The sequence below is a fragment of the Marmota monax genome, unplaced genomic scaffold (assembly GCF_021218885.2).
Source record: "Marmota monax isolate L192 unplaced genomic scaffold, Marmota_monax_Labrador192_F-V1.1 WCK01_AAM20220418_F8-fsc01266, whole genome shotgun sequence".
Lineage (NCBI taxonomy): Eukaryota > Metazoa > Chordata > Mammalia > Rodentia > Sciuridae > Marmota > Marmota monax.
The window spans coordinates 11708-31583 of NW_026694918.1; the positions used below are offsets into that span (position 1 = coordinate 11708).

Sequence of the window (19876 nt, forward strand, 5' to 3'; positions counted from 1 at the left end):
GCTCTCACGGAGTTGGTTAGCGCTTCACCATTACTGAGGCTGGCTTTGAAATTGTGATCCTCCTGTCTCAGCCTCCCAAGCCTCTGGGATTACAGTGTGCACCACCATGCCTCGTGCTTTGTTGCCATTTTTAATGACTCAGTATTGCTTTGAGTTGGGTGTCCCATAATTTTTTTTTTTTTAATATTAAATTAAAGGTGTTCCTCAAGAAGGCCTAAGTGTGTCATTCAGTGCTTTTTCAGTTTTTCTACTTTCTTTCTTTAACCAGATGCTAATCCTGAGGTGACAATGACAATGCTTCGCTGGATCTACACAGATGAGCTGGAGTTCAGAGAGGATGATGTGTTCCTGACTGAATTGATGAAACTAGCAAATCGGTTTCAGCTACAGCTCCTTAGGGAGAGGCAAGTCACAGCAGATATATTCAAGCACCTCAGATGGTGATGACTGAGCTTTAATTATTCCAAGCTCTGGGAAAACAGCTTCTCCTGCTAATGTAAATAACTTTTGCAAGGTGTTCTTTTAATGGTGTTGGTGGGGAGAGAATCTGGTATCTCCCTTGTTTTGTATTATTTTGCAAGCTTACTTTTTGCCAAAACTTTTAGGTATTCTTTTTTTTTTTCCTGTGGTCTGTTAGCTGAGATTACATAATTATGTAAACAGATACTTTGAGTATGAAATATTATTGTACAGTATTCAAATTCTCAACTTTCCATCCCATTCTATTTTCTTTGACATTTTATTCTACCTTCTGATACATCTAGTGAGATGAATATACTTTTACTTGACCATATACTTTTTACTTTTGGAAGCATACCAATGCCTAAATTAATACAAGAGAGTGTGGTTCAGTAAGTTTTATAGCCAGTGTTTCTAAATTTAAGTTATTTGCCTTTTATGTCCCAAGGAGATAGCAGGCTATATTCTTATATCTTATCTCTTGCTCTCCCAAGTTGGCATTTTTAGAACAACAAAAAATAAATGCTCCCTAAATGATGTCAGGAGAATGCCCTTGAGCATCAGTTGGAGATGTGGCCCTTGCAATATGTTTTTATAACACTCAGTGATCTTTTATATTCTCTTGGGTACATGAAGAAATGGCTTTTCTCCTGGGTGGTGATGGACTGGGTTCAGCCATCAAGAGATGCTCCACCTGTTGCTGTGTTGCTCTCACATAAGAGAACCAAGAGAGACTTTGCTGCTTAGAGCTGCTTGCTCTGTTTTCACTATGGAGCTGATGTTCCCCCTGGGATTGCCCCCCTATGCTTCTTGCAAATCAGTAAACAGCTTACTTCTAACTCTTCTGATTGATATTGGCTTGAATGTATTTTAATATCTGAATCCAATAAAACAACAACAAAAACAGGTCCAAGATCAATAGGATTAGGTTATAAGCAAAGTAGTATTGGCTTAATAGCAAAGCTAATTTTATTGTTAAAGCCTTGCAATTAACTTTTGTTTGTTTTTGAACCATCTGAGAGTAAAGTGAGACTTATTTTAATTAGATTGAGTGTGATTTATATTATTATTATTTTTTCAGATTTCCTGAGCTTTCTCTCATTGACCATGTCAGACTTGCTTACAAATTAAATTGCTTTAATAAAAATGCCCTTGGGGTGGTTTAGAGAATTGTAATCTGTGTAATAGATTCTTTAATTAAAATGTTTGTTGTTTATTGACTGATTAGGTTTCATAACTAGCAACATTACCAGATGCTCAGATTTGTAATGTTGGATGTGGGTATTAAATTATTCTATCATGGCTTTCTTTAAGAGCTGGGATGGAAGAGATCAGGAGTGGATTCATATATTGGCTCTTTAAAGGGTCACAGAGTGCCCACTACTGTCAGCGGGAGAAATAACACGTTTGAGATAAGTAAGTGAAAGGGTTCAGACAAATGTGTGCAGTTCAATATGAAGCAGGTGTTGCTCATTTGTAATGTAGGGATCTTGGTGGTTTTACAATACTATCATCAATTTGATGAAAAAGAATTTTTTTTAATTAGCAAGAAAATGCTTTTATTAAAAATAAGAATGTGTATGAAAAAAGTTAATAGTACAGTTTTTCTTCACGTAAAAGCACACTACATGTTCAGTGTATGGTATTTGGAAAATACAGACTCATACAAAGAAAAAACAGTCCTCTCTAATTCCAACACTGTTCACCTTTTGTTGTTTTACTTTCAACAGTTCTTTTGTTTCTCACATACATACAAGACTGATTTAAAAAAAGACATGAGTTTGTGTGGTGCTTGATTTGTACTTTAAAAACTAGGTTGATTGTTTTTATGTATCTATATGATTTTTGTTTATAAAATTGAAAGCATTTTTCCTTCAGAAGAAAGCCTATGCTGCTACTTTTAAAAGAGAAGAGAGATAAAGTGAGGTCACATGTTCTTTGGTTGTGTAAATAATGTCAGTTAACTATTTATAGGCTACCCCAATGACAAATAGCATTCTGGGGATCCTAGAATTAGTAAAAATGAGGAATCTGCCAGTTTTAATAAAAGTCTTGTCTTCATGAAACATGTTTGAGTCCTGTCATTTGACAGTAAAAAGGAAGAAAATGGAATTTTCAGATTGTCTACATTTGTACAAATGCTTTGTAAAGTGTTCTGCGGGTGTGAATCTTAACCTCCCTGAGATTATTCTGTGGTAGGCTTCCTGGTGTTAGGATGGCAATCTCCTGAACATCTGTCATTGTAAAAGTAGAAAAAGTTTTCATCTGTCTGTAAAGGGAAATTTTCTGCTTGAATGCCTTGATTTTATAGCTGAGGTCAGAATGACTTTGCTGTGGTATGGTATGAGTTTGGGGAAGCCAGTGGTACAAAAATTGAGGTTTAGAAATATGATGCTGTTGAATGGAACAGTACCATATGGAATTCTTGCTATCATAGTAACCTTTTTAGATAGTGATTTGAATTGGATTTAAAACAAAACAAAAAAACACCTTGGGAGAGGTGCTTATTTACACCAGGTCAATAATGTTAGTTGAAGATAGCACTGAAGCCTAGGTCTTAGTTTGTAAAGTAGGTGCCTGCATATATAGCTAGATGCAGAAATGATTCTAAGACTATATTGTTGCTCTGGACCTAAGGTTTTATTAGAGAGGTGTGAAAGTTGGTTCTTCATTCTTCCCAGGTTCTTCTCACAACCTTTTTCCTTTCTTTTCCCCATCTCTATTCCCATGGTCACGTGGGGTTTTTTGTTTTTTAATTTTAAGGCACAGTCTCACTAAGTCTCAGGCTGTCCTTGAACTTGTGATTCTCTTCCCTCAGCCTACTGAGTAGCTGGGATTATAGGTGTGAGCCATTGCCCCCAGCTTCTTTCTCTACTTCTGTAATCTAAAGCTCACCTATTGAGATTGTAAATTATCTGTTAGCCAGTTATTTATAGTATGAGTATACCTGCTGTGCACCTCAAACTGTACTGAGTAGATCTAGTATTCTTTCATCTTGAAAAACATAAGATTCCGCAAACCTCTGAAGTAGAATATCATCCTTATTTTACAGAGAAGTAAACAAGAACTCAAGTAATTTGGCCCTAAAATTCAGAGAATCTTGCTAAGCCTGGAGGCAGCTACTTAGGAAGCTGAGATAGGAGGACTGCAAGTTTGAGGCCAGCCTGGGCTACTTAGCGAGTTCCTGTCTCAAAAAATAAGAGGGCTGGGAATGTAGTTCAGTGGTAGAGTACCCCTGGGTTTAATCCCCAGTATAAGGGAATTTTTTTTTTTCCAGTGGCTCTCAACCCAGCTCTTTTTTTCCTTATAGTTCATTTTGCTCTCTCCACTACATTCGGCTTTTCTGATGAGAAAAGAGTTTAGGTGGAGGATATGGGCTAGGAGAAGCAGTGGTGTAATTTCAGGGAATACTCCTGCCACTGTACTATACAAGCCTCTGAGTTAGCTCTTGGAGGTAAATCTGATTTGTAGGGTGATGTGTAGACAAGGGAGACGAAGGACCATGCCATGACTTCTTTTCCTCATAGGCCTAGTTCTTAGGGAGACTTGCTCAGGAATTATGGGTAGAGGTAACCCTGGACTTTCCAGTACCATGCCTTCTAGGTTAGGATGTGCTCCATCAGAGGCTTGTTTTCCTCTATATAGCTCTCTCTCTTTCCCGATGAAGTTGATGTTCTCTTATTAGTGATTCCAAAGGAGTCTTGTTACCTGGTTTTATGGGGGACATCCTTTGTGGCCTCTTTTTCTCAACCCTGGTGTTCTACGGCCTGACTCTTTAATTGTATCTATATATTATAGATATTTTGGGAGGGCTTTTAAAATGTAGTTTTATTGAGTTATTATTCATATATCATACAGATTCATCTTTTGGGAGGTCTTTTAAGGAGACTTTATTTTATTGAGGCATAGAGCATCATTTGAAATAATTTTTAAGTCATAATGTCCACATAATGGAGCTTTGATGTTTGGAACTACAGATGTGTCTCATATTATTGTGTCTGATTTAAAAATTATCTGTGTATCTGACCAGCGAGTTTTATGTGATTACTTTTAAGGCATTTCAGGTATTTTTGCTCATTAACAAGTTTATATGCAGTTTATTTTGATTCTGACCAGAACTGAGCAAAATAATATTGTAATGAAATTCTAGTACTTTGGAAATATGGGAGCCTGTCTATAATTTATTTATAATTACATTAAAAAAATTTTTTTTTTTTTTTGGTGACGCTAGGGATTGAACCCAGGACCTTGTGCATGCAAGGGAAGCACTCTACCAACAGAGCTATATCCTCAGCCTGCATTGTTTAACTTTGTACATTAGTGGTGTTACATATAGCCAACCAGTACACAGATTATTGCTTTGATTTGTTCATTTGTGACTGTATTTTTCCTGTTAACACTGTTCATCATTAATGTTCTCTTATAGATGTGAAAAGGGTGTTATGTCCCTGGTGAATGTTAGGAACTGTATTCGCTTCTATCAGACTGCAGAGGAACTGAATGCCAGCACACTGATGAACTACTGTGCAGAGATTATTGCCAGTCATTGGGTGAGTGAGAGATTGAGAGGTATGGACAGTGCGTTCCCACTGCCAGTCAGAATACCCAGGCAAGGAACCTGATTCTGAGAACAGTTGCCTCTGTGGCACCTAGTTTTCTCGTATTACAATATTGAAGGATAAGTAGTTGGATTTGATGATTTTGTGAGACTCTTTTCAGTTTTGAAAGTCTGATAGTTCTGTGATTTCAGACTAGAAGGTAGCTCAAGTTCAGAAACAGACTTGGAAAGTTCACTTGCCTTTGCCCTTATTCTGTGGAAGCAGTGACCAAACTGCAGGAGCAGAATGCCACTGTGGGACCAGCAGGCCCCAAGTTCCACTCCGCAGCACCATTTCAGAGTGTTCCCTTGCTTTCTCCATCAGATGGAGACATTATTAAATGTATTTTAATTTTTCGTTCTTTATTGTTGCATTGTAATTATACATAATAGGAGTCATTTTTACATGCCTTTGTTGTCATTTTGCATTTTTAAAATGCCAGGGCTATGTTTTGTAAACTAGTTTCTGTTCATTGCTTGGTATGCAACAACATGTTGGGAAAAGTCTTAATACTTCAGAAAAGGTGTCTAAAAAAACTGTCTTTTAAGAGGGGGCTGGGGATATAGCTTAGTTGGTAGAGTGCTTGCCTCGAAGGCAATAGTGGAGGCAAGCCACGACTCAATGGGTGAACTGTTTGTGAAAGTTCTGATTGATTCTGTAATTGCCATCTTTGTAGGCTTAGTGAGGTGGGGACTATTCTCATTGGGAGGGCTTCTGCTTGCCTTGGTTCTTGGGGGATATCAGCAGTGTGTGTGTGTGTGTGTGTGTGTGTGTGTGTGTGTGTAAATAAATAAATTGTAAGCATGTACTTTTTTATTTTTTGTGGTGCTGGGGATTGAACCCAGGCCTTGTGCATGTGAGTCAAGTGCTCTACCAACTGAGCTATATCCCCAGCCCCTGGCTTATGCTTTACCACCCTTTTTTTTGAGGGGGAGGTAAAGATTTATTGGAAACATGGGAGTAGCTTGTAAAGTACAAGTAAAAACTGAACAAATTAAGCCTTTGTAAGGATAGGATACAGAAAAATTTGAGAGATGTAGGTCTATTCAGGGTTCTGCTAATGGAATGAATGAGGTCCAACCATTTTCCCATATTACATCACTTTATATGCTTTACCATCTTGAGAGATAGTAGTACTGTGGTAAAGAGTACAGGTGTGAGAAGTGGGCCTATTGATTCCAGATACTGGCTTATTAGTCATTTACTCCCAGTCTAATTGTGCACAAGTTATTTCGCTTCTTTTGTATTACTGGGGATTATACCCAGGGGTGCTTTACCTCTGAGCTACACCTCCAACCTTATTTATTTTTTGAGACAATGTTTTGCTAAGTTATCTAGGCTGGCTTCCAACTTGCGATCCTCCTGCCTTAGCCTCAAAAGTTGCTGGGACTATTGGTGTGTGCCACTATGCCTGGCGTTATTCAGCCTCTTTATGCTTTACTTTTTTTCATCTGTAAAATGCAAATGACAATAGTACTATCTCATGGGGTTTTTGTGAGAATTGAATTAGTTGGGACATGTTAAGCTCTAAAATAGGGCCTGACACACAGACTAAGTGACAGTTGTCATTACTGTTAACTCTTTGTTTTGCTATTCATTGTGTTTTTAATCCCTAGGATGACTTACGAAAGGAGGACTTTAGCAGTATGGGTGCTCAGTTGTTATACAAAATGATCAAATCCAAGACAGAGTACCCATTACACAAAGCTATCAAAGTGGAAAGAGAAGATGTGGTCTTCCTTTATCTGATTGAAATGGATTCACAGGTACTATATCTGCTTTGCCATTTTTTCCTCTTTTCTAAAGCTGTAATGCTCTTGTTTTTCCCTACCGTACTGCTCACTTCCTTCCGGGCCAGCACCACACAATATTTAATACACATTTAATATACATATACATATTAATAGCTTGTTCAAGGAAATTTATTTTTTGTTTTCTTTTTTTTTAATATTTATTTTTTAGCTGAACATAATATCTTTATTTATTTTTATGTGGTGCTGAGGATCGAACCCAGGGCTTCACACATGCTAGGCGAGTGTTCCATCACTGAGCCACAACCCCAGCCCTGTTTTTTTTTTTTTGTTTGTTTGTTTGTTTGTTTTCTATCATGCTTAGTATTTCAATCTCAGTCTCCTGAGTAGTTCCAAAGCCACTTTCATATTTTTAGGTAGTTGTTGTAACCATATCTAACTTCCAGGTGCTGAAATCTGTTTTTTTTTTCCCTACTATAACAAATTATCACAAACCTAATATATTAAAACAATGCAAATTTATGATCTTACAATTTTAGAGATGGAAAATCCATTACAGGCATCACCAGACCAAAATCGAGGTATTGGCAGGCTATGTTTCTGTACAGGACTATAGGGGAGAATGCATTTTCTGCTTGTTTGTATTAATGGCAAGATTCTGCTTCTTGTGGTTATAGAACCAGGATCGCCACTTTCATTCTTTCTTTTTTCTTTTTCTTCTTCTTTGTGTTTGTTGTTGTTGATGAAGCTTTATTTTAGTTATATGTGCTGAGAATCGAACCCAGTGCCTCATACATGCTCGGCAAGTGTTCTTACCACTAAGCCATAACCCCAACACCCCCCCCCCCCGCAATAACCACACATACTTTCTTGTTGGCTGTTAGCTGTTGGCTATTCCCAGAGAAGGGTGGTACCGCGTTCCTTGATTTGTGGCTCCCGTCTCCATCTTTTAAGCCAGCAGTGGCAGATCATGTCCTTCTAATGTTGCATTTCTTTGACCAACTCCTCTGCTTCCCTCTTTTACTTTTAAGAACTCATGTGATTAGAAAGATTGGGCCTTCCTGGATAGCCCAGGATACTCTCCTCATCATAAGGCCTTTAAACTTAATCACATTTGCAGAGGGCTTTTTGCCATGTAAGGTGTATGTTCACAGAGTTCTGGGATTAGACATAGAAATCTTTGGGGAGCTGTTATTCTGCCTACCACTGCCTGCCACGCTACCTTAATAAAAATCAGTGGCTTTTGACAGATGGGAATGAAACATTTTATCTTGGGTGTTCAGTGTGTGAAGAAACATTAAACTTCTGGGAAGAATTAAGCCATAGCCTTTCATGAAAATGATAGCTCTTTTCTGTGAAGTTCTCTGAACTCTGCCATTGGCACTTGTGCCCTAATGAACTGTCTGCTTTTCTGCCATGGTCCTTAATTGTCCTCGGTACTGTTTATGTCTGTTCTGTAATCTTTTTAGTTCTCTGCTCTCTGTAAGCATGTGCCTTGAGGAGGCCTGGTAGATGTTTATGAATGAATTGAATTTGGAAGTAAGCCGTATCATAGCACCAAAATTTGACATTGGTCTAAGAGATGATATTTAGGGATCTAGGTGGGAGAAGTTAAAATATATTAAATTATACCATCTGAGTGCTGATTTACAAGCTTTTCTGTGCAGCTCCCTGGGAAGCTGAATGAAGTGGATCATAATGGAGATCTTGCATTAGATCTAGCCCTTTCACGACGACTAGAGAGTATTGCTACCACGCTGGTTAGTCATAAAGCTGATGTGGACATGGTAGACAAGAATGGCTGGAGCTTGTTACATAAAGGAATCCAAAGAGGTAAGGTGAAATCTATTTGATATTTTTCTTTGCAGGCAGTTTTCTTTTTATTCATATGGTTTTTGAAGACTCCCTGACTCAGTTCCAAAAATTCCCAAGGCATCTTGAGTCTGTATTTGCAGGCTACAAGACTTAGAATTTGATTTGAGTAAAAGAGGGGATTGAAGAACTGTTACCCAGGCCTTGTTAGTTTGGCTGTTCATAGGACTGACAGGGCCTGAGGGAGGAGGTTAGAAAGGTGGCTTTTGAGAAGTACCTTTTACTTGTAAGCAGTTGATACATTTACTTGTTCAACATTATCACATTCTCCAGAAATTATGATAGAAAGTCTTTACTTTTGTATCCTAGCATGAACATAAGAAAAATACCAAAACCAGGAAAACTTAAAAACTTTTTTTTCTTTTTGTACTGGGGATTGAACTCTGGGGCACTCAACCACTGAGCCACATCCCCAGCCCTATTTTGTATTTTATTTAGAGACAGGGTCTCACTGTTCAGTGGCTTGCCATTGCTGAAGTTGGCTTTGAACTCATGATCCTCCTGTCTCAGCCTCCGGAGCCTAAAAACTTATTTTGGGGAATCAGTGTTTTATCTTTCACAGACTTTCACATAGCAAAATGATTAAGATTTGTTTTGTTCTAGCAATGTTATTTTGAGTATATTATCAGTAGTGAGATAATGGGGAAATGGTAGGATTACAATCAGAACTTTTTTTTGAATATTTATTTTTTAGTTATAGGTGGATGCAATATCTTTATTTTATTTTTATGTGGTGGTGAGGATCGTACTAGGTGAGCGCTCTACCTCTGAGCCCCAGCCCACAATCAGAACGTTTTAATCTTATTTTTTCCCCTAGTACTGGTTATTAAAGCCAGGGCCTCTTGCTTGCTTGGCAAGTGCTCCACCACTGCCCCTGTCCTGAATTAACTTTTTTTTTTGGTACTGGGGATTGAACCCAGAGATGCTTAACACTGAACACTTCTCTAGCCCTTTTTTGTATTTTTTTAGAGACAGGGTCTCACTAAGTTAATTAGGGCCTTGCTAAGTTGCTGAAGCTGGCCTCAAACTTGTGATCCTCCTACCTTAGGCTCCTGAATTAACTTTTTAAGTGGGAAAATTGGACTTATTTTTTTTAACATATCCTTATTAATTAATTAATATGTTCCAAGTGGATGCTGCCCAACTTTACTTGGCTGTGGTCATTTTTGACAGAGAATCTATGGAGAGATGAAAGCTTTTTAAAATGTCAAAAGCCACCCGGTACTGTAGTGCATGCTTGTAATCCCCAGTGACTCAGGAGGCTGAGGTGGGAGGATTGAAAGTTTGAGGTAGCCTCAGCAATTTAGCAAGGCCCCAAGCAACTCATCAGGACCCTCTCTCAAAATAAAGAATAAAAAGGGTTGGGATGTGGTTCAGTGGTTAAGCACCCCTGGGTTCAATCCTCCATACCCCAAAAAAAAAAAAAGTCAGAAGCTTTAATTTTGTAGAGTGATAGTTGGCTTGACAGAAGAACTTTGCTGTGGCTACTTTTTTGTTGTTTCCCTATGGACAGCAAAGACAGGATATACTGATTTCACCACAGTGTGTGTTTTGTGTGTTGCTGTGGATTTAACCCATAAACCTTGTGCATGCTGGGCAAGTGCTGTACTTCTGAGCTACATCCTAGCCCTTTTTTATTTTTATTTTGAGACAGGGCCTTATTAAGTTTCCTAGGCTGGCCTCAAACTTGTGATTGTCCTGCCTCAGCCTCCTGAGTCACTGGGATTACAGGCGTGTGCCACTGTGCTTGGCTTCACCACATCTTACTCATGTGCATTTTAGCTTTCTCTTCATGCATTATGAAAATATTGTCCCTGCTGTGTTTTTGTGATGTTGCTCCTTGTTGGTGGAATATATGGTGCTTTGTGAGCAAAGGTTTTAAAATAAATATCCTCCTAAGCCATGTATTAGAGTGTTGAGCTTGTTGGCTGGTAGACAGGGAAATTTTGCTATTTATTGGGTAGGGAAATCCTTAGAGTGAGTCAGTTTTAAAAGCAGATGCATTTTCCCTAAGCATCACTGTGCACTATGCAGAGCCGTTGGGTGCTTGGTTCTGGGTATGTGTTGAGTGGAAAAAGTTTTCACCACATAGGGAATTGCTCTTTCCCATACTGTTTAGTATGTGAGATGTTTATTTTGGAAACAAATATACTTGTTGCTTTAAAAAAAAAATCTGAAAATTATATTCCTTTCCTCTCAAGGAGTTTAATCATATGTTTGATGAAAAAACATCTATGAGTTATTCAATATTTTGGTGATTGCTTAGTTACATGAACTGCCAAGAATTGTTTTTAGATGTTTGATGCTTGTTTTCAGATGATTTAATCTTCCATTCTGAATTTATGAATTGTCTGCAAATTTGTGGATATAATAAACTAGATTGTTGTTTTCAAGTTTGGCATGGTGTGGTGGGCAGACTACTGTCTTTGGACCTTGGATGTACCAGGGTTTGAATTCTCTCACCTGTTTATGCTGTGGACAGACATTTGACCATACTGAGTTTTCTTTTCCTCATTTGCAAATTGGAAATCATTTCTGCTTTATTGTGTTGTTGGGAACATGAGAGACAGTGTTAAGTAGTGCACTTAGCACAGTGACTACTACTTGACTGGTAGGATCAACATGGTGGCTTTTACATTTGCCATAACCAGATTCAATTTCTGTAGGAATTTTTTTTACTTGACCTTGATATCAGTCTTTTGACCTGCCTAAATGATTAAATTGAGTAATAGACTTAAGTTAGCTGTTAAACCTTCTTTAAATTTATTATAAGAGGAACAAAGGGTGGTCTTTAATATGTGACATCTAAGTCTAGTTCTGGACACATGTTATAATCTATAAACAAAATAGTGATCATCCTACTAACTAGGTGTACTAGTCTGTTAGAAGAATGCAATAGGCAGGCAATGTCTTCAGGTGAGTTCACAGGAGGCACATGTATGACCCCTGGTAGCCATCTCCTTTGATTAGCCTGATCTAGGCAAGGAGATGAATCGTTGCTTTCATTAAAAAAATCTCGTTCCTCTTCTACTTTTTAAACTGCAATAGCCAATATCAATCAATGGATTTCTTAAATAGGGATCCAGTTATTTGTAGTAAATTTGAAAACAGTGGCACTAACTGGGACAGTATGAAATATGGTTTTATTAATTGAATAATAAAAGTTACTGGCTGTTTCCTGAACAATTGTATATGGATTGTTAAAAACTTAACTTTTTTGTTAGGAATTTTTTTTTGGGGGGGGGGTGGTTACTAGGAACTCAGGGGCACTCACTCGACCATTGAGCCACAGCCCCAGTCCTATTTTGTATTTTATTTTGAGACAGGGTCTCACTGAGTTGCTTAGCGCCTCTCTGTTGCTAAGGCTGGATTTGAACTCGTGATCCTCCTGCCACAGCCTTCCAGGCCACTGGCATTATAGGTGTGTGCCACCATGCCTGTTCCAGGGTCTGTGTTTTATAAATCAATAGTGGATATGAAAACACATGAAGTAGGTATCTCCTTTCCTTTTAGGAGCTAATTGGTGCCACCTGGAGGGCACTGAGAGAAACAGTTGCTCCCACCTAACTAGGAGGAATGCCTAAAAACACTTGCTCCTAGGTTTTCTGTTCATTAATTCTTTGTTATTCTTGCCTTATTTTCTTAAGAAACAAATTTGACATATAGCCAATATTTTTTTTTGTCTTTAAATTATAAAAGGAATTAAATCCAAGGAAGATTGAACTTTAATCTTAAAATATAATTATATGATCTTTGTCATCCTCCAAGTGAACTTGACAAGTATACTTTACCTGGTTTTTTAACAACTAATTTTAATATTTAATTGCCACTTGTCAAATTGCTTAGTTGTGAATTCAGACATGTATTTGTGTAACCTATCTAGAGTCATCTTTCCTTTATTGGTATCTGACAAAAGTATTTTCACAGTTGTATTCTTTTTGGGGTGTGGGTACTAGGGATTGAACCCAGTAGTGCTTTACCACAGAGTCACATCATTCACCCTTTTTAATTTTAAGACAGAGTCTCACTAAGTTGACTAGAGTCTTGCTAAGTTGCTAAGGGCTGAGGCTGGCCTCAAACTTGCAGTCCTTTTGCCCCAGCCTCCCAAGCCACTTGATTACAAGTGTACATTATTGTACCTGGCCACAATTGTATACTTTTAATATCTTTAGATAAATTTAATTCTTGGCCTCTTGTCAATATATTAAGGTAAGTTTTTTTCCCCTCCATACAAAAGTGTTAAGGCAAAGGAAAGAATTTTCATTTTTACAACCAGTTAATTTACCATGTGAAAGTTTTATAAATAATAATTTATGCAGATTCTCTGTTCAAATATTCAGTAGTAAACTTCTTGGTAAGACTGTTCTGTTTGCATGAAATGAGAACTAAAAGAAAAGACTTCTTTAAAAATTTTTTTTAAACTTCTTTTTTTAGTTGTTGATAGATCTTCACTTTATTTATTTATATATGGTGCTGAGAATTGAACCCAGTGCCTCACACATGCCTGGCAAGTGCACTACTGCTGAACCACAGCCCCAGCCCCAAGAAAAAACTTTTTATAGTAATAAATCAGACATGTGCAAGTACAGCAGATTGGAGCTGAGTACTACTTAGGTTTAGATTGTGGTCAGTCAACAAAGTAGAGAGAGAGAAATTGTGCTGGGGAGGAATCTCAGAAGCCCTTTTTGAGAAATGACCAGAAGAAGCCTTTGAAAATTAGAAGCTTGGTTTTCTTAGATAATGAAGGGGATATTATGGTGAGGAGGCAGGACAGATGATCACAAGTAATAAAAAATTGGACCGAGAGGCCTATTGAATTAAGGTATATAACTCCATAGTCTTGATGATGAGTTTCCACTTAGAGGTATCTCGAGAGATTTCTTCAGACTTACCTACTTGTCCTTCTTTTTTGTCTGCAGTTATAGATTGCTGCCTTTTGAGGAAACATTGACCAGAATAGCTCACCCTGAATGTTGATATATGTTACTTTGTCTAATCTTATTTCTTTTCAAGGAGATCTCTTTGCTTCTACTTTCCTTATTAAGAATGGGGCCCTTGTTAATGCTGCTACATTGGGTGCCCAAGAGACACCATTACACCTTGTGGCATTGTACAGTTCAAAGAAACATTCAACAGATGTGATGTCTGAGATGGCACAGATTGCAGAGGCCCTCCTACAGGCTGGTGCCAATCCCAACATGCAGGATAGCAAGGGCAGGTAAGTTGGAAACTGAGAGATGATAACCTTAGCACAAATCCAAGAAGGGTATTTTATGGTTCTCCATAATTGGCAAACATGGTATTTGGCATTATTGAATATGATGTTTATTGAAATCATAAATGTTTATTTGTTCTGCAAATGAATGTCATGACTAAGACCAGAGAGAGGCATTTGTGGAAAACATTTCCATCCTGATTAACAGAAGTCTTTGAATTTCTCAGCAATTTTTGTCATCTTCATGATGGAAGGAACTAGACTGGTTATCTAGTCACCTCTTCCAAGGGGAGCTTCTTTAGCATTTCTTGGAGTTGCTTGGATAGTTGGAAGAAGAAGAGCACACTAATTCAAGGCAATCTTTTATTTCTGTGAGGTCTAATTGTTAGCAAGTCCCTATTTTAAACCCAATTCTGCCTTATAAAGAGACAACTCTTTATCTGCACAGCTTGCTGTCTTCTGCTGCAGCATAGCCCTTCATGTATTTGCCAGTACTTGTGTTCCCTTTGGCTTTTCCTAGGACTTAGTGAAGGATTCCTTGTGGTTCAGAATCTCAGAAAGGGCCGCTTAGGGGACAGCAGTGTGGGAGGCTCTAAAGGTCGATAATAAAGCCACCTACATCACAAGCCACAGGTGGGACCTACCTATCATCGTAGCAGCTCAGTATTTTATTTTTATTTTTTACCTTTGAAAACCCTCAGAAGAAATAAGAAAAGATTTCAGTGAAGTGTCATTGTCAAAATAGGAAAATGGATTAGGATAGGTGAAGTACTTTAAAGTATAATAGATCTCAATGAAATCTTAATATCATGTGATAATTATCTTATTCCCTCCCAAAATTGCATCCTTTATGCCCCCTGTAGATTTTTTCCCCCATCTAACTGCAGTGAACTTTGGTAATCTTTCCATCTCCAGGTAGATGCCAGTGTTGGGTGCCCTTTCTGCAGTGGCAATCTCCTTTAGGTCACTTCAGTGCTAAATAAAAGCACTGAGGAGGGATCAGATGCCACTTTAATCAGTTTTTTAGGGAGGATGAGGGGATACTGGAAATGGAACTCAGGGGCACTCAACCACTGAGCCACATCCCCAGCCCTATTTTGTATTTTATTTAGAGACAGGATCTCACAACTGAGTTGCTTAACACCTTGCTTTTGCTGAGGCTGGCTTTGAACTCGAGATCCTCCTACCTTAGCCTCCCGAGCTGCTGGGATTACAGGCATGTGCCACCATGCCTGGCTTTAAGCAGTTCTTTTATTTTTTTTTTCTCAATATTTTTTAGTTGTAGGTGGACACAATACCTTTATTTATTTATCTTTATGAGGATTGAACCCAGTACCTCACCTGTGCTAGGCGAGTGTTCTACCACTGAGCCCCAGCCCCAGCCCCTTCCTTAATCAGTTCTCATCTGTTACTACTCCGGTGTTTAACAGAAGATTATGGAGAAGGAAGAAAAGTTTTTTCTCCCCCCAGAATAAGTAAGGGAAAATAAGCAGACTTATGATAGAAATTGCTGAAGTAGTCAGTATTAAATTAGAGAATATTTGATATCTTTTTCTTTAATTGCTTTTGTCATTTTCTGGTCACTAAATAAATGATAACATAAAAAAGTTCACTTTCATATTTTGATTATTGGTCATGATTTTGGAAAACTGTTGCAGAAACATAGAATTTCTTGTGAATGATTATTCTGCCTAGGAGTCTAGTCACTTATGCTGTGAGTAGTCCTGAATTAGGACTGTCTTAAATTGACCTCTTTTTATCCTACAGGACTCCTTTACACCTGTCCATCACCGCCAGGAATGAATATGTGTTCAATCAGCTGCTGCAGTGTAAACAGTACGTAGGGCGACATGGAGAAATGAAAAAGCAGTTGTGAGGGTGGGATTGTGAGTGAAAAATTCTTTTAAAATGTCTTTTAGTGTTAAGATTTTTTTTTTTTTTTTTTAAACTGGGGATTGAACTCAACCACTGAGCAACATCCCAATCCCTTTTTCATTTTTTATTTTGAGACAGGGTCTTACTAAGTTACTTAGGGTCTTGCTAAGTTACTGAGGTTAGTCTCGAATTTGTAATCCTCCTGCCTCAGCCTCCTGAGCCACTGGGATTTACAGGCATGCACCATTACACCCAGCAGTATTATAAATCTTAATAAGTAAAAGAAAAATAAAATTTTATTATTCAAAAAGTATACAAAGACTAATAAGACTGTTGGCAGTACAGAGTGTCTGAAGATTATACTTATCTTTCTTCACATTGCTTTCTTATTTCAGGTTAGATTTAGAGCTAAAAGACCATGAAGGCAGCACAGCTTTGTGGCTGGCAGTACAGTACATCACTGTATCTTCGGATGCATCTGTAAACCCCTTTGAAGACCTCCCTGTGGTAAATGGGACTTCATTTGATGAAAACAGCTTTGCAGCCAGACTCATTCAGCGTGGCAGCAACACTGATGCACCTGATACCATGACAGGTACAGAATAGTAGATCCCTGAAAGTTGATGCTGAAGTTAGGGGCTCTGTGGAATATCTTATAATTGTTTTTAACAAAATGGCCTACTATTAGGAAAATTATTTTATACTTAATTTTAAATAAAAGTGCAGGTTGTAATTTTTTTTCTTATACTTCAGTTTAGACAAACATCAAATTAAATCTTACAAACTGAAATACTTTGTTTATTATTTCTGGAAATGGGATTGAACCCAGGGTTGTTCTACCACTGAATTTATACCCCCACCCTTTTTAAATTGTATTTTGAGGCAAGGTCTAGGTTGCCCAGGATGGCACTGAACTTGTGATCCTCCTGCCTTCGCCTCCTGAGTAGGTAGGATTACTGACGTGCAGCACTGTATGCAGCAAAAGTGGCTGGTTTCTTATATTTGCATATGTATTCAATCTTTTGAGATGTTGTTTTGATTAAAGTATATGAAGATAATACATCTTTCACACAGATATGTAGTGAAGGGATTTGTATTTTAAATATCCATGAAATTCAGTATTTTGTTATGTTGAAATCCATGTCTCATTTGTCTTCTGAATGCATCTTTTTCATTGGGAAAAATTGGTTCACTGAGTTATGCAGATCTTCAAAATGTTCATACATTTCAGAATTATGTTTAATCTGTATCACCAATTATCTTATCAGAGAAGTCTTAGTATTGAGACAGTATTAAATTTAGGATTGCCAAGAAAAGTTTTCACAGATTTTTAGTTTTATCATTGGGTACTAATATTGTCGATGGTTTTTCTTTTTCTTTTTCTTTTATTTTTTTGTCTGTTCTTTGTCAGTTGTTCAATTTCAAGAAAATGTCTACCAGATACTCATATTTGAATAACAGTAGTGTATTAATCAGTCTTTCTTTTGGGTGAAAATACTGTTGCATGAGAAAAGCCAGTAGTTCAGCCCATAAGTTAGTGCCATAAATGCATTTCCTCCAGACAGCATTATACTTTGATATGTAGCAAAAGTATCTTTATGTGTACTCTTTATTTTGTCAATATAGAAGTTTTGAGACATATTCAGTTGAAATTTCAAAAATTTAATAATTTATATTGATGTAAAAGGATCATCCTGAGTGAAACTGGCTCTTTTTTAAAATCTACTAATACACTTTGATGCTACTGTGTTGATTTTTGCTAAAGCTCTCCAATTTGACTCACTATTGCTCTCATAATATCTGTGCAAATGCCAATAGTGAAGAAAAAGTAAGTAGGGGTATTATAGTTTTGACCTAGTGGTTCCTCTGAAGACTCTCAGGAACCCCAGAATCCATAAGCCATACTCAGAGAACCAGAGTTTGAATTTTTACATTTCCTTGATCTGGCTAAATAATACAGGGATATTTTAAGGGGAAGAATTCCATATATTTCATGTTGAATACTAGCAGTGTAGAAGGTACAGGTAGTTGCCACTAAAAAAGAGAATTGACTTCTACCTGAAAAAAAAAAAGATGAATGTTAAATAGCCCTTTATTAAAAAAAATTAGTACTTAAAGATCAGAAGCTGGAGGTATAGCTCAGGTAGATTAAAAAACATGTTTAGCATGCATGAGGCCCTGGGTTCATTCCCCTGAACCAAAATAAATAAGTAAAGGTCAAATGAAATCACTATTCTAGGTGACATAAAAACTAAAGCAGTAGTTCTATAGGACAAGGACTTCAGGAAAAACTATATTTTAGATTGATAACTTCTGGAAATTTAGAGCTTTAATCTAAAAAGATGCATTGGTTATTGGCCATAATTTTACTGTTTTTCAATTTAATCACATTGTGTCATAGTACGGCATGTAAGAGATTGGTTCTTTGGTTAAAACAAAACAAAACAAAACAAAACAACTTTGTACTGGAGGTTGAACCCAGGAGTATTCTCTGCCACTGAGCTACATCCCCAGCCCTCTTTATTACAGTTTGAGACAAGATCTCACTAAGTTCCCCAGGCTGACCTTGTGATCTTTCTGCCTTAGCCTCCTAAATAGCTGAAATTACAAGCATTTGCTATCATGTCCAGCTGTTTTTAAGACTGCCTCCGCCCCCAACCGATGTTTAAGATTCTTTTAGAACAAGTTTTTATAAGAGTTTGACATATTTGAAAATAATGTATACTTTTAAAATTGTAGGATGCAGGATTTTCTGTGTGAGTCACAGCAAAGTTGTTCATTATTCTATTGAAATCTTACACATACTTATTAACTTTAGGACTGCTTGGTCTATCGGTTTTGTTTTTTTTTTTTTTTAATTTTTTATTGTGGGTTGTTCAAAACATTACAAATTTCTTGACATATCATATTCCACACTTTGATTCAAGTGGGTTATGAACTCCCACCTTCACCCCATACACAGATTGCAGATTCACATCAGTTACACATCCATTGATTTACAAATTGCCATACTAGTGTCTGTTGTGCTCTGCTGCCTTTCCCATCATCCACCCTCCCCCCTCCCCACCTCTCCCCTCCCCTCCCCTCCTCTCTCTCTACCCCCTCCACTGTATAACCCTGAGGGTCTCCTTCCATTACCGTGCAATTTCCCTTCTCTCTCCCTTTCCCTCCCACCTCTCATCCCTGTTAAATGTTAATCTTCTTCTCCTGTTCTTCGTCCCTACTCTGTTCTTAGTTACTTTCCTTATATCAAAGAAGACATTTGGCATTTGTTTTTTAGGGATTGGCTAGCTTCACTTAGCATAATCTGCTCTAATGCCATCCATTTCCCTGTAAATTCTATGATTTTGTCATTTTTTAATGCAGAGTAATACTCCATTGTGTATAAATGCCACATTTTTTTTATCCATTCGTCTATTGAAGGGCATCTAGGTTGGTTCCACAGTCTTGCTATTGTGAACTGTGCTGCTATGAACATCGATGTAGCAGTGTCCCTGTAGCATGCTCTTTTTAGGTCTTTAGGGAATAGACCAAGAAGGGGAATAGCTGGGTCAAATGGTGGCTCCATTCCCAGCTTTCCAAGAAATCTCCATACTGCTTTCCAAATTGGCTGCACCAATCTGCAGTCCCACCAGCAATGTACAAGTGTACCCTTTTCCCCACATCCTCGCCAGCACTTGTTGTTGTTTGACTTCATAATGGCTGCCAATCTTACTGGAGTGAGATGGTATCTTAGGGTGGTTTTGATTTGCATTTCTCTGACAGCTAGAGATGTTGAGCATTTTTCCATGTACTTGTTGATTGACTGTATGTCCTCCTCTGAGAAGTGTCTGTTCAGGTCCTTGGCCCATTTGTTGATTGGGTTGTTTGTTCTCTTATTGTCTAATTTTTTGAGTTCTTTGTATACTCTGGATATTAGGGCTCTATCTGAAGTGTGAGGAGTAAAGATTTGTTCCCAGGATGTAGGCTCCCTATTTACCTCTCTTATTGTTTCTTTTGCTGAGAAAAAACTTTTTAGTTTGAGTAAGTCCCATTTGTTGATTCTAGTTATTAACTTTTGTGCTATGGGTGTCCTATTGAGGAATTTGGAGCCCGACCCCACCGAA

At 37.7% G+C, this 19876-nt stretch overlaps 1 protein-coding gene across 4 annotated transcripts in view; it reads left to right on the plus strand.

The window, feature by feature from the left end:
* The first annotated feature begins 236 nt into the window (after nt 1-236).
* Nucleotides 237-19876, plus strand: part of LOC124081080 (rabankyrin-5) — a 55001-nt gene continuing 35361 nt past the window's right edge. The window contains exons 1-7 of one of the 4 annotated variants that reach the window (XM_058573562.1): nt 237-404; nt 4886-5009; nt 6674-6823; nt 8476-8641; nt 13694-13898; nt 15663-15731; nt 16166-16365. In XM_058573562.1, the coding sequence (XP_058429545.1) occupies nt 289-404; nt 4886-5009; nt 6674-6823; nt 8476-8641; nt 13694-13898; nt 15663-15731; nt 16166-16365 (1030 nt within the window). In that variant the 5' untranslated portion in view covers nt 237-288. Of the gene's footprint in view, nt 497-4885; nt 5010-6673; nt 6824-8475; nt 8642-13693; nt 13899-15662; nt 15732-16165; nt 16366-19876 lie in introns of all 4 variants that reach the window. The other 3 variants (XM_058573563.1, XM_046427211.2, XM_058573564.1) reach the window with 3 other exon arrangements.